At 34.5% G+C, this 14,163-nt stretch overlaps 1 protein-coding gene across 1 annotated transcript; it reads right to left on the bottom strand.

Moving 5' to 3' along the window:
- Positions 1-589: 589 nt before the first annotated feature.
- Positions 590-3,320, bottom strand: LOC149770864 (uncharacterized). The gene has a single exon (XM_089949025.1). It carries the CDS (start codon positions 3,315-3,317, stop codon positions 996-998), a length of 2,322 nt encoding a protein of 773 aa, XP_089805151.1. The 5' UTR covers positions 3,318-3,320; the 3' UTR covers positions 590-995.
- Positions 3,321-14,163: the final 10,843 nt, after the last annotated feature.

Genomic DNA, 14,163 nt, shown 5'->3' on the forward strand with positions numbered 1-14,163 from the left:
GAGAAACAATAACTCGATTCTCAAAATGCCGTTCTAACTTCCGTATCGGATATAACATGCATTATATTGCCTCTAAAAAAGCTAGATTTTGTATGGGCATTTTCCTTTTATATTACTTATTGTTACGACTTTCTAAGGATGATGATTATTGATAATACGTATTCGCATCCTAATATTGTGTATATTTATGTTTCTTTTCGGAAGGGGGCATACGTATGAAAAAGCTAGTTAAGGTGTCTTGTGCAACTACCAAGTTAGCATTAAGACTGACGCTATTTCTCTGCGAGAAATAAGAAGACATAATATGAAGCCTTTCAGGGAGAAACTAGTATTGATATAGCCATTAGCAATAACAATATTTTCAGGATGACTGTTGCGGAGGTCCTTTTGAGTGTCCAAACTACACAATTTTCATTTATACCGAATACCAGCATAAAATAAATGTGTGAGTAAATCTTCATATCATCCTCTAAGAAAATTAGGGGGAACAGAGCTAACAAAAACTTGTTGTAAAAGCTAACAGATGACAGACAACGGACAATCCAAAAAACACTTATGGTCTTTGAATAATAGAACTATAACCAGAAAAAAAGCATTTATCTTCATTTATGTCAAGGAAAAGATCTGTTGATTCACAAATATAACATAATTCTTTTCTAAACAGCGTTTGCAAAGATTAATAAACGAAAGCATTTAATATATTGTACTTTGTGTGTCACTTGCGAAGACATTTATAACTGTAATAGAAGTTCACTGCTAGTGTCTTATCCTAGAAAATGCAAAATGTCAATCAAGTACGTAGATGAGTTCATGTATGTGCTCCTGTTTAAATAACCATCAACTGAAACTTGATGTTTCCCATCCACCCTTGACACCAGACCCATGCCCACCCAGAGTAATTGGTGCCATCCACATTAAATACAACTTTGTATCAATCCTCAATACAAACAAGGCATCACTTATAATGACAGGAAAAAACTTGCGAAATTATATATTTATATCGCGTCCTCAGCTTCGTCGCCATTTTTTATTGCTGCTTTTACCATGCCTTCAAAGATCTTACACCAGTCTGGTTTAATGACAAATTGATCCTTTTCTAGCCTCCATGTTGCTCGGGTACAAACCTTTAGAATATCTTTTAGTGCTGAGGGAATCCTTTTCTGGTACACATCCTCATTAACAAGCAGTACCTTCAATTTGTTTTTCTGCTTGGCCAACATTACTTCGTATTTACACCACTCACTTTTGATGAAATGTTCTGTTACAACCATGACAAACACATCACTCATAGTCAGGCATCGATCAATCTCTTCAACAATCCAGCGTCCAGGGGTAAAATGACTATCTCCAGTACATATCAAATTGTCATTATCACCAAATTTTTCTCTCAAATATGTGTTCAGTTTGGGCTGTATATAATTATTCACAAGCTCACTGTCTTTACCTGCAAATGACAAGAACACTAGATATCGCTGCCGATCTTTGTTGTCATCCACATTGTATCTCTCTATCAATGCATCAACGCGTGTTTGATTTCCTTTTATAATTCGTCGTCTTCTTACAATAATGTACACACATATTGTCGTTAGAAATACACCACATGGTATTGCTATTATTGCACCAAAAAATTCCTTCAGTTTACACTTGTACCTTATGTGTTTCGAAAGCCGAAACGTCATGTAATTCAAATCATTGTCGAATTTGCATTTGTATAAGTGCTTACCCGAAAGTCTTATATTTGTGTATAATATCCATTCAATAAACCAAATTCTATCACACATACATTCCATTATATTACCGGTTAGGTCTATGGTTAATTGATTTAATTGATCAGTCATTGACACGCCTAATAATATTGTATTATTCATTTGTGATACAGCTTCACTTTCATTTCCAAATCTATTTGCATTATCCGCATTGTTATTCAACCGAGCTTGCGCCTTACCGATGGACACTATTCCATTAATCGTGTCTTTTGAAATGAACTTTATCAGATTATCTCTTAAGTCCAATACCTTGAGCATGAGCAATTGTGCAACTGAAAAATGGAAAACCGACAATAAATTTCCTTGGAGACGTAAAGTTTTAAGCTTTGGAGTATGCATGAACATCGACCAAGGTATTAATTTAAATCCGTTTTGGGAGAGATCTAAGACTTCCAACTCTACATTGCCTTCAAATAGATTTCCAATATTTACCATCGTCGATAGCATGTTCCTTGCGAGATAAATCTCTTTTAAATTTGGAGCCTTTTGCATCAATTCTGGTGACAACATTTCCATAGAATTTCCTTCAAGATCAACCAATTTTAGATTTAATAGTGTTATATTAATTGTAACATTCAACCATCGAATTTTTGAGTAACGAATGTAAAGTTCTTCTATACCAATAGTTTTACACCTAACCCGCAAACGATAATCGACTAGATCAATGGGATAAGCGATAATAATGTTATTGATCATCAATCTTTTTGTTAGTAGCCTATCTCGATCGCATGATATAGTGTGACTAAATGTTTTAAAAACATATCGTTTCGGAATAAATGAAATGTGGGAAAGATCGATTTCTTCTAGACTGGGAAACAACTTAATTGCTCCATGGCGAGGAAACCATACAGTTGAAGTATGTGAAAAGTTTATGTATCGGATAGACTCAGATATAAGTATATCTTCAATGAAGGACATCTTAGTGTCACTCACGTTGAGAGTAATAAGTGGTTTATTTTCAATAGCCATTGCAAATTTCTTGTTCAAAATAAATGGCTCCCTAAAATTATGTTGTAAGTTACAGAGATCCAAATATTTTAAATTTGGAAGCGATTGTTCTAAGACTTCAACAACACTTCGCAGCGACAGAAAAGGATTGTAGCTTAGGTCCAGAATTTCTATGTTTGGTATCAGAAGAAACGCTCTTGGATCTGATATATATCTTAATGTGTCCTCCTTCAAGCGTAAGACCCGCAGTCTCGGAACGCCGCCTAGACTTATGTTGTTCAAATTAAGATTTCTTACACGCTGCAACGTGATTTCCTCGATCTGTCTCCATGTAATGTCGGCAAATGATACTAATTCTTCATACATCGTATAGTCTTCTTGTGCGACCATAAAGAGGAATACCCGTGTGTTGTTTGGCAGGACTGTTGGGAATGGAGAATAATTTGATGGTGAATTGTGAGTAACGGTCTCGCATGAAACACTGAGTTTCGCGTCGATTGTATCTATAGTGCATGTACAGCCAGAAGGACATCGTTGAGGATCTAGCGTGCAGGTGGTGAAACTTCCAAACATCAACACGATGGTGCTCAATACACGGAACATAGTGGATCTGAGAATTGTAAATAAAAGTAAGAAATTTTCTGACAATGACAATGCACGTTATCTGGATTAATAAAATGAACCTAGACATATCTTTAAGTTAAGGATTAAACCTCATTAAAATAACCTTGGAACAAAGCAATATACTTTGCTTTGTGGGTGATTGGTTGCGAGGATGGGGTGAGGGGTCGATGGAGAGTGTAGAATGATGTAGGCATCGTTATAGCTATGTACATATTTATTCAGAAACACACATACACACACACACATATATATATATATATATATATATATATATATATATATATATATATATATATATATATATATATATATATATATATATATATATATATATATATATATATGTGTGTGTGTGTGTGTGTGTGTGTGTGTGTGTATCCAGCAAATACTTTTGAATACTGAGGAACATGATGGCGACCCAAAATTGGTTTTGGCGCCCCAAGACATCTGGAGCTCAAATTCTATTTTGCCAACGGCAATTGCGCCTTCCCTCCAATTTCGTAAGTACGCTATTGTTGATAACGACAGAACGCGGTTTGAAATATAAATACCTACACGATGAAACTGATTCGTACCACTGGAAATAACCATTCCAAGAAAGTTAGCAAAGCATTTAAACTTTAATGGAACCCTACCATCAAAGGCCAGGTAATAAATAAATGTTCTAATGGCTGATAAACAAAATTCAACATTATGTCGAAACAAAGAAAAAGCAAGAAGTAGTTATGCAGGGAATCACAACCATAAAAACGATGGCTGTTCTGCAAGTATGATGCAATCATCTAGATACTAGATACTAGGATAATCAGACGACAAATGAGAATTTAAAACTTTAAAAGCAGCAATGGCGGCAAAATTACCAATTACTTCAAGATCGTGGATACTTGAAGCTGTAATACTACTTACCAAACCGCTATTCCTCTACATTATTTCATTATTTCTTTGATTAAAATTACAAATAGCTAACCCACAAATGACAGCAAGTTGTATCATATGTTCAGAAAGCAAAATCGAAAACTTTCTCAGCAATTTTAAGCACCAATCCTACCACGCATTCAACTTGTCAGGATATTGCAGTGAATTGTAAATATCGTCACCACATTATTTTATTCTCCGCTCTCATATTTCTACTGTTGTCAAATTTATAATATTCGATTTCTACTTTTAAAGTTTAATTTTTGAGGCGGCAATTTCAATAGATTATATATGTTATCATTTTTGTTTCTTCCTTTACAGTAAATATGTCTTTGATCTGCATATATTTGTTGCCTTATTATTCCATCGTGACTTGCAGCAAATATTTAATATATATTTGTACAAAACCTCCTAAATTAATTTCGCTGCAGTTAAGTATTACGACCAAAAGCAGACAAGACTATTTCCTAAATAACTACTTAAATTTATTCGTACGTTTCAATTGTTTTTGCCTTAATGGCATACCTCTAGTATAATGCAGTAGTAGCACATTTTAGCAGCATATACATTTCAAAATTTAGATAGCCTTTATCCGGCGTAGCTTGTCTTTAATGTATTATAAAACCAATCCATGTTATGGATGTAAAATCTTGTCTGTTTGCTAATCAATTTGTATGTCTGATAATTAATATATTAGGCTGTATATTTTCTATTGGAATATGTGTTTAAAGTCATGTTGTAGGACAGTTTTGCAAAGCAACTGCATTCCTGTGTGTCTCATGCATACCCAGTTATTAATCTATGTGATACCTCTTGTATACTTGTTCTCAAAACAAAACCATCGTCAACAGTACAATCAGACATGTACTTATATTCGTTATATTAATTTTATATTTATCCTAGCGGTTTGGATTCGATTCGTCAACAGTATCAAAATTATCAAAACTAAATTCATTAGAAAAAGCTTGAAGTTGATAATGTGCATGCCATCCATCATTCATTCGTCGTCACTATTGAGTAAGTTGTTAGAGATTTATGGATGAAAAACTGTAGGCAACTTTGTCATGCAGAATGATAATTGACAGAAACAAAACGAAAAGGCTATGTTTCAAGTATCAAGGTGAACAAAATAGTTGCCAGGAACTTTATCCAATTTACAGTTTTTGTATTATGCGATCAATTGTTACAAAACCAGCCATATTGTTTTGATAAACTTTTGTTTTAGTTATTATTTTAGTAGTATGATTTTTTCTTTTGTTTTTTCGACCACTATCATACATCTACAGTTTCAACAACAAATAGTTATCCCCATTAATGTATAATCATGATGCCATATGATGAATGCTGCGGTCGCTATCAGATCTTTATGTTTAGCGAACTTAACTATCTACAATAGAGATCATTTGACGGTGCAGTTAAACGTGTGAATATGTCAAATTGTATTGGATGAAAGCATGATTACCCCATCCAATGCCCTATTTTGATCTAAGCAAAATAAGAAAATGGTTATGTTGAGGCAACAGCGTCGATTTCATTATTCATTACCTAGCTCTATCGCCAATTACTGACTCATTCATCGTCGTCACACGAAATAGGGTTTGGCTTAGAAACGCCCATTATAGTCTATTTGGGCAGTTTTTACTTGAAATTGCTAGCGATTTGTATTTATATTTCACGCAAAATTACTAGTCCTACCATTCACACAAATTACTATATCTAACATTCAAACACAATTCCTTAGATTTTTTTAAATCGATAATTTACCAACACGCTCAGCTCAGTGTCTGCTTCGTATGGTTATATATTTAGATTTTTTCTGTATATCTGTAAGAGCTCGGTATCCGTGTGGTTAAGGCGAACATACAAACGTTAGGTCGACAAGTGGAAACGACTTCGTACGTTTTACTCCAGAAAAATACGATAAAAATAGTGTCTTGCGTTCCACAGAAACTATTATAATAGAGGCGGGGGGCAGCTTCACCGGTGCATTGAAAAATACGAGATATATTTAAACGGATAATTTCAAAATTGTAGAAACCTAATTCCAGGTGCAACTCGCCTGGCACCCCATCCCCCACCTCATTAAGGGTGTTTATTTTAAAGGATCCGTAGTTTACTTAAGAGGTGTGCTTGATTACAAACTCTATTGCGCACAGGGATCCAACAACTGCAAAACTGAAAAGAGAAAATGGAAAAACAATATAACAACTACCCATGATGAGAGCTATCTAACCTGGCCGTCAGGTACTTCCTTTTGCTATTTTTACAGCATTGTGGCTTGTATTGTAATTTATATTTCACACAAAATTTTTACTATACCTAAAATTGTCATACAATTTGCTGACTATCGTTTTTCGAATTTCTCAGCTCTGTTCTATATAATATCTACAAGCAAATGGTTTTTGACCCGCATTCCTCGTATTATATCTAGCATTATAAAAATTTCCCCTCCGAGATAAGCTCAAAGTTGGTTAAGAATTTTTTTATAATTTGATTTTGCTATTTTACAAGGCATATTTTTATTCTTGCTTTTTGGTCCAATATTTGTATTCACAGCCGATACAAAGTACCTACCACGAGTACTATTAACAATACTGGATTTAATATCCCCCCAACGAAATAATTAAACTCATTGTTAGTATCATAGGATTCTAGTTCATCGCTCTTATTATTTTACTATACATTTTTCTAGCTTGTCTGACAGTAATTCTTTTATGGTATTATTTATAGTATTTGATCAGCTCGTCGCTATCGTTGCCAAGGATGAAATATGAATGAAGTCTATTATTGCTTTTCGTCATTATGACACCGTTTCCGTAATTATTTCAATTGCAGTAGTGAAGGCATTTTCAGCTGAAACCTTATCGATCAGGTCACTAAATTTTTATTGACAGGATTGGCAAGACAGTCTTTAATTATCATACACTTCAGATGAGATATCGATATATCTGATATATGTTAAAACCGAGTATGAAAATGGAGGATCAAAATGTTTTGGAATTTTGCTAGTATCATTAATTTTTTATCACGATACATATCTTCTGTTTCGTCGATATAACTAATAGCAACAACAATATCCCAGCTTAACTCTTTTAAGTACTAGATCCTGCCTGAGAATTGTATACGATGTTGCAAAACGTTAAAGAACGAGAACATCGGCATCCGTTATATATATATATATATATATATATATATATATATATATATATATATATATATATATATATATTGTTGGTAGGTTCAGATATCCAGCTATCTGCTCTTTGATATGTTTGTATTGTGCATCTGTCAGTAACTTTTAAGCTTCTTTTTATGGTCTTTCAATGTAATTGTTTTAAAACTATGATGTATTTCATAACCTTCCAATAATATTTTTTACATTTGCAATATCGTCAAGCTCTTGATACAATATATCTTTTTCGAAACCATCATGTAACTCAATCCTAAAGTTATTTTCTGATCTTGCGTTTAGGTCTGCATTAATGTGATATACGTTTTAGTTTTCTGTATCGCAGATAACACAGTCTATCAGAACTAGACATGCTGTTGTTAGCAGGTAAGTGCCAGCACTGTTATCTACTATTTTAACAGCGTCTTTTATCGTTATAGTCCATACCGAGTGCATGAAATATTCAACGTTTTGTAAATGTGTCTTTGAGCTTACGAATTCTAAGAAACTTGAATTTTCTTGTCTCAGTTTGTCAAGCTCATCATAATCTTTCTTAGTGGCTCTTGCTCTGGTTCCTTAAAACCACGAAATAATGTTTTTATATGGTTTGATTTATCAATCGTCAGAACATTTTCTCAAGCAGTGTATGTATCAAATATGTTTCAACTTTTAAAAGTCTTGCCTCGCAGTCACTTACAGGGCAATGTTTGCTAATTATACCAAAGTCTCTGATAGAGTGTTTCAGTTGAGGGCCTTTCATTCTGGTAACTCTTGCAAAGTTATCGCTGTTCGCGGGTGAACCAGCGGAACGTAAAGTTCTTTTTTTTTTCTTCATTTTAGCAAGGGTATAAACGGGTACATACGTGGAAGTTATCTTCTTATGAACCATATCGATCGCACCTGTAATTGTACCACCCAATTTTTTAAGAAAATACGCATGTGTGGTAGCAAATGCACTTAAAATTACTACACTTATGTCATAATATTTGCTGGACCAAAGAATATCGACGTACAAAATATATCCAGATAACAGCACGGGTGGGGTGGGGTTATTAAAAGACAAATGTGCAGAACTTTATGATAACGCTACTGGTGATGGCGAGAATTTTCTTTTCATTTGATAAGCTAGCAAGAGATCCAAATCGTATGCTTCGATGTGGAATAGACAGTTGGTTAGACTGTAAAAAATAATATATCAGTAAATATCTAAACTTATTCTAACAAAATAAATTAAACGAAAAATTGGCCTTAAACGAATAGAGGTTTCTTAAGATATTTGTTGCAAACAGGGCATTTATCATGAGGAAGGTTGAGCAAGAGCGTCGTGGTCTACATCAAACTGCAGAAGAAACTGCTAGACTGTTTAGATCAGTGGCCGAAGAAGTGCTTGGCAAAGAGGCAGATATCACCAGAAGATATGGAAAAGCGGGGTAATAAGGATTACCTGGCATAGTTGAAGAAGGTAAGAATAAAGTTTCAGAATAAGTTATTGAGCAAATAGGCAAGACCAGCTGTAACCTAGAAAGAAATGGATAAGAAAATGGACGAGCAGAGATCATCAGATGAAACAATACACAAATTGATTCCAGAGGAAATAAAAGAGAACAAACGAATAGAATTTATCTATACGCTTAACAATAAAAATGTTGATAATGTTTTGGATCAGTACATACATTTTGATAAAGAATTATTCGCAAAATCAGCTTTAGTAAAAGAAACAAAAGGAATGAAAGCAGATGAAAGGAATAAAATCATCGTACATCTAGAAACAATTTGAGCAAACAATGACAGCGCATTCGAAGTTATGGAATCAGTTGATCTGGTAGATGGAAGAGATTTATATGACAAATACAGAAAAGGTATCATTGCATGCAATTATATTAAGATTATAAGGGGAAAAGGGTTTACTGATGGAAGACAAAACTGAGTACATTTGCATGAATTCTTGATGAGATACGAGTAAAGTAAAAGAGAGGATACGGCATCAGAATCTTTAACTCGACAGCTGAGATAGTTGATAGACTGATGTTATTGATATCATCAAAGGAAGCAGGGAATGCGAGCACAGAAACGGACAACAAAAATTTTTGAAATTTTACATAATCTCAGATCAAACGGCTATTTAGTATCCAACAAATATTATAGTTTAAATAATGATTTGATTCGCTAACGGCAACGCAGCAGTTCAGTTTTGTCTATCAAATAAGGTAGGAATATTGTCAACAACGTTACTGCTTGATTCATCACAGATCAAACTTTTATGTTATTTGCAATCCACCAATCAACCTAGAGAGCGATCAACAATACGAAATAGGACTAGTTTCAGCTACTGCTTGGCACGCTACGGCACATATCAGAACTAATTTGAATGACGATTTTACATTTCAATCGATACAGCCAGCTGACCCAATATTGACTTATATCAAGATACAGCAAGGCGCTTATAACGTTACAGATCTAGATAAAACAATAACGTTATTAATTACAACTAAGATTGAATCTGCATGAGATAATTTGGAACTCATTCCAATCTCTAACACATTGCTTGCCAGAATTACTTTTTGATGTTAGTACCACAAATAACATCTGTCCGTTGTTATAATTTTCTCGAAAACAACATGGTTCTGTAAAATCGCAATTTGCTTCAATTTCATACGATTGTGAGTCACCCGTGGAAATAATAAAGTAAGTTCGGTTTTAATAAATTGCTTCATGGCCAGCGGGTCGTATGTAATACGTAGTAATAACATTCAAACTATATACAGTTTTTGCTTCTGACGTACCATCAGGTTCACTAATGCAAGTACATCCAAGACAAATAATCTACTATCTTGTCTGTTTTGAAAATCAATTATATTCTATCACGATGATATTGACTGAGCAATCCGGCCAACAGCTAAGTCTTAATAACGAAATTATAGCATATTATCTGCACTTGATGTCGGTTAGCTCTTCTCGCCTGTTAACTCTAATCACAGTCAATTCTGTCGAGATATTTGTATAACAAAATAAAACAAGAAAAACGTTATTATGGAATTATCGTAGGCAGTTTCTTTAGAAATATATTTTCAAAAATAATTGAAAAAGTACCTGGGATTGCAAACAATATAGCGCGTATCTCGTTAGATGAATCTAAAGCATTTGCAACAACAGCATCATCTGAAGCAGGCTCAGTCGTTGGACAGAAGATTGTTGACACAATTAAAGGTGCAACGCTAAGCGATCGGGATACAAAGCAAGCAATTTCTGAAATATCACCAACATCAGAAACTACTAAGGCACTGATAAAAACTACAAAAGAAACGGCTATTACCAGCTGATGACATGATCTAAGCCTAATATAACCATCCCAATTTTTGTTTTAATTTTATATAACCGAGAATAAAAGATGTCGATTAAATAATGCATTGATCTAACTGAGGAAGTAACGATGGACGACTCGGCAGCATAGTTAACGCATGTTGACTATCTCGACAAACACTTAAACGAACCTAATACAGCTGGATTGCGAAAGTGTAACACAAGAGACGAGAACGTGTTTATATTACCAATTAAGGCTGTACTCGAAGTTCGAGGTGTAATGCAAGTAAATGCAAATTCTAAAATTATACTTGTAAGAGCGGATGGAGTTTGCTTAGAAGCGCTATATATCAACTGGAAAGGAAGATATTAATAAAATAGATTTTAAAGTTACTGCACCTGTTGCTGGTGCTAACGATGATGGAACTCGCACTAATATTAATTTTATTAGCACCTGTTCATGTAAGATATGGAACAACTCCAGCAACTTATAATGCTGCTGATAATGTTCGAGCTGCACTAACAAAGTTTTTTAATGATATGATGGTGACCAAGTTGCAATGTTAGCAACAGCTCAGTACGTTTCTGTTTTAATTAACTCTAGATCCAACTATAATGACAGTTGCTAAAGAGAATTACCTTGACATATAGTTCACATCAGATAAAAATGATGCTGCCTCTTAGCACAATAATCTGATTTTGTAGAGACTATAATAAGGTATTTCGTGGTGTAAAACATACACTTATACCTGATCGAGCTTTTCAGAAGGACTGTCTGTTGAAATCTGAAGCGGCTGGTGATAGTGCTTTTGGAATTTCACGATTGGCAATGTGGATGCCACGGACAGTTCCGTCTATTGATAACTTAGTATAAATTGAGACAATGTTGACCGAATAGCAAAAAAAAACAACTTTGAACAGAACAAAATTTATCAAAATGCAGTACCAAGCACAGCGTAAAACACATAGCGAATAACAACAGCGACAAGCGAACAATTGCCGAGGCATGTATTTATTGTGTTTCAACGTCAGAATAGAGATCAACTTCAAAACAATTCAATTTTTGACAGCGCTGATGGCACACGAATATTTGTCGAAGTAAATTCTAATCAGTATCCCGAACGAGCGATCAAATGTAATTTCACAGCTGCAGCTGATATAAACGTTTCTAGAGCTCGTATGTATTTAAATGAAGCTATGCAAAAATAACAGGATGCTGACAGTGGATATGAAATCCGTTGAGCAACTTTGAGATCTTAGATAAACTGAATGATTTCAAGGAGTATTTTCTAAAGATGAGCTCGCGATTCAAACTGGAGAGAGAAGTTGTGTTATAAATATCCAAACTATTACTGATGGATCTGGCACGAATTAGGTAGTTCTTTATAAAAACAATTATGTTGATTAGTTTGGACTACAACCATGTGATATTATCAAACATTACGTGTTATCGTCCCAAAAGTAAAAATAAAAATATCAGTTATTCTTCTAATCAACTACAGCAAGTAGGAACTGCAGCTTTTGGATATTACTGCGTTATGTTTATCAAACAAAGGGCTATAATTCAAGCATTCCTGATACAACCGTACCCCGCTGGTGATTTCTTTAAATTTATATTATAATTCACAGCTAAACCTAACGTGGAAAACGATACAATGCAGTGTTATATAACAAGCACATATACAAATGATCACGTATTGCCTGTAATGGAGAAGTTACACGGAAAATACAAATCAAGCTACGGAAACTGCCACAAATAACAGACTAATGCTGAAAATTATTTGTACTAAATGTGGTCGGAAAAATAGTATGTTTCTTAAATTTGACCCACTATTGCCTGTATATCATATAATGAGAAGAATTTCTATACTATTTTAATCGACAATTAAATTATAACAAGATTGCAAGGCCAATTTGCAGGCAAAGCGTGTGACTGTAAAGCTGGCCACAATATGTGTCTAGATCAATATAAAAGAGTATCTTATCACTAGTGTTGTAATCAACAAGCTGTAATTGGGTCCGGTTTAGATATTCACAAGTTAATTTGTAAATTACTGAAACCTAAACATGGCTAGACCACGTCACTTGTATACAGGTCCCTGGAATTGTTTCGATAAGCAACTTGATGAAAACGACAATCACATCCCGGACGAGGACCCCTATAATCAAGCCGACGAAATTACAATGCGACATGATATATGTTACCGTGACAACGGAAACGATACATATGGTTGTGACTTTACTACTTTTGATCAGCTAAGCGATATCAAACCGCGGAATGGCCTGTTTCACAGGCTGAGGGGGCAAATCGAGCTTGTCCAAAGTATTGTTAGAACGAAATATAAACTCGGATTCGGAGAGTCTTAGCTTAGAAAGCCCCGACTCGGTAAACACGTACTTTGTGGAAAAAAAAGTTTCCTAGACCAAGGGTTATTGCAAACTCCGCTGATCATATATGGACAATATATCTAGCAAATTGTAATGACAATTAAAGGTACCTAATGAATATAATTGATATTTTTAGTAAATACATGTTTTGTGTGCATGTTACAGATAAGACAGGTAACACCATAACCGATTCGTTACGAGACATTATAATCAGCGCAGAAAAAAACGAATAAAATTTGGATAGATCACAGTGCAGAGTCTTTAAATAAGCGATTCAACCAGTTTTTGGAACAGAATAATAGCATCAAATTCGTCGACGATCCACCAAAGATCTTGTCGGATTACAACTACACAAAACATAAAACAAGTTGAATGTCACTAAATAAAACTATTAATAACCCAATACTGGCGAACGAGAATATGTACCGAAGACAGAGGTTTACCGTGGCTGTTAGAGTTAGAATTGCACTGATGAAGAAAAATTTTGAAAAAGTATTCACTCATACCTGATCCTAGGAAATCTTTGTTGCGGATAACATTTTAACAACAATGTATGTGTGGTATGAGCTGCAAGATTCAGCAGGAGAACAAATTTCTGGAAGTTTCTAGGAACATGAAGTACAAAAGTCGGAGCAGGATATATTTATCATCGAGCGAGTGATAGCGAGATAAGGAAATACAAGTTTGGTTAAATAAAAAGGTTATGGCGACAGTTTTAATAGTTGGATACCAACTAGTGAAATCAAACATATTTGATCAAATCGCGTGATGCATAGCATCCAACGATCCAGTCGTTCTCTTTTCGTATTTCAGCAGAAAAGATTTACATTTAACCGGCCTGCAAAACGATATCAAATATTGTCTTCGTGATGTTCATAGTATAATCTCTCTCTCATCACGATAAAACTCTTAACAAACACAAAATCAAATTTATATTTTTTGACCGCCATATTCTTCTAACAGTCCAAGGCTCCTGAACGGCTTTAATAACTTCCAGAATATCTGATGTTCAGAGGCAGTATAATTATTTTGTGTATCTACTTAGCGATATTT

The sequence above is a fragment of the Sinohyriopsis cumingii genome, unplaced genomic scaffold (assembly GCF_028554795.1).
Source record: "Sinohyriopsis cumingii isolate HCF-2022 unplaced genomic scaffold, ASM2855479v2 utg002241l, whole genome shotgun sequence".
Taxonomy (NCBI): domain Eukaryota; kingdom Metazoa; phylum Mollusca; class Bivalvia; order Unionida; family Unionidae; genus Sinohyriopsis; species Sinohyriopsis cumingii.

What these genes read in the sequence shown, in the direction of transcription:
- LOC149770864 (XM_089949025.1), bottom strand. Translation starts at nt 3,317, where the DNA reads ATGTTCCGTGTATTGAGCACCATCGTGTTGATGTTTGGAAGTTTCACC.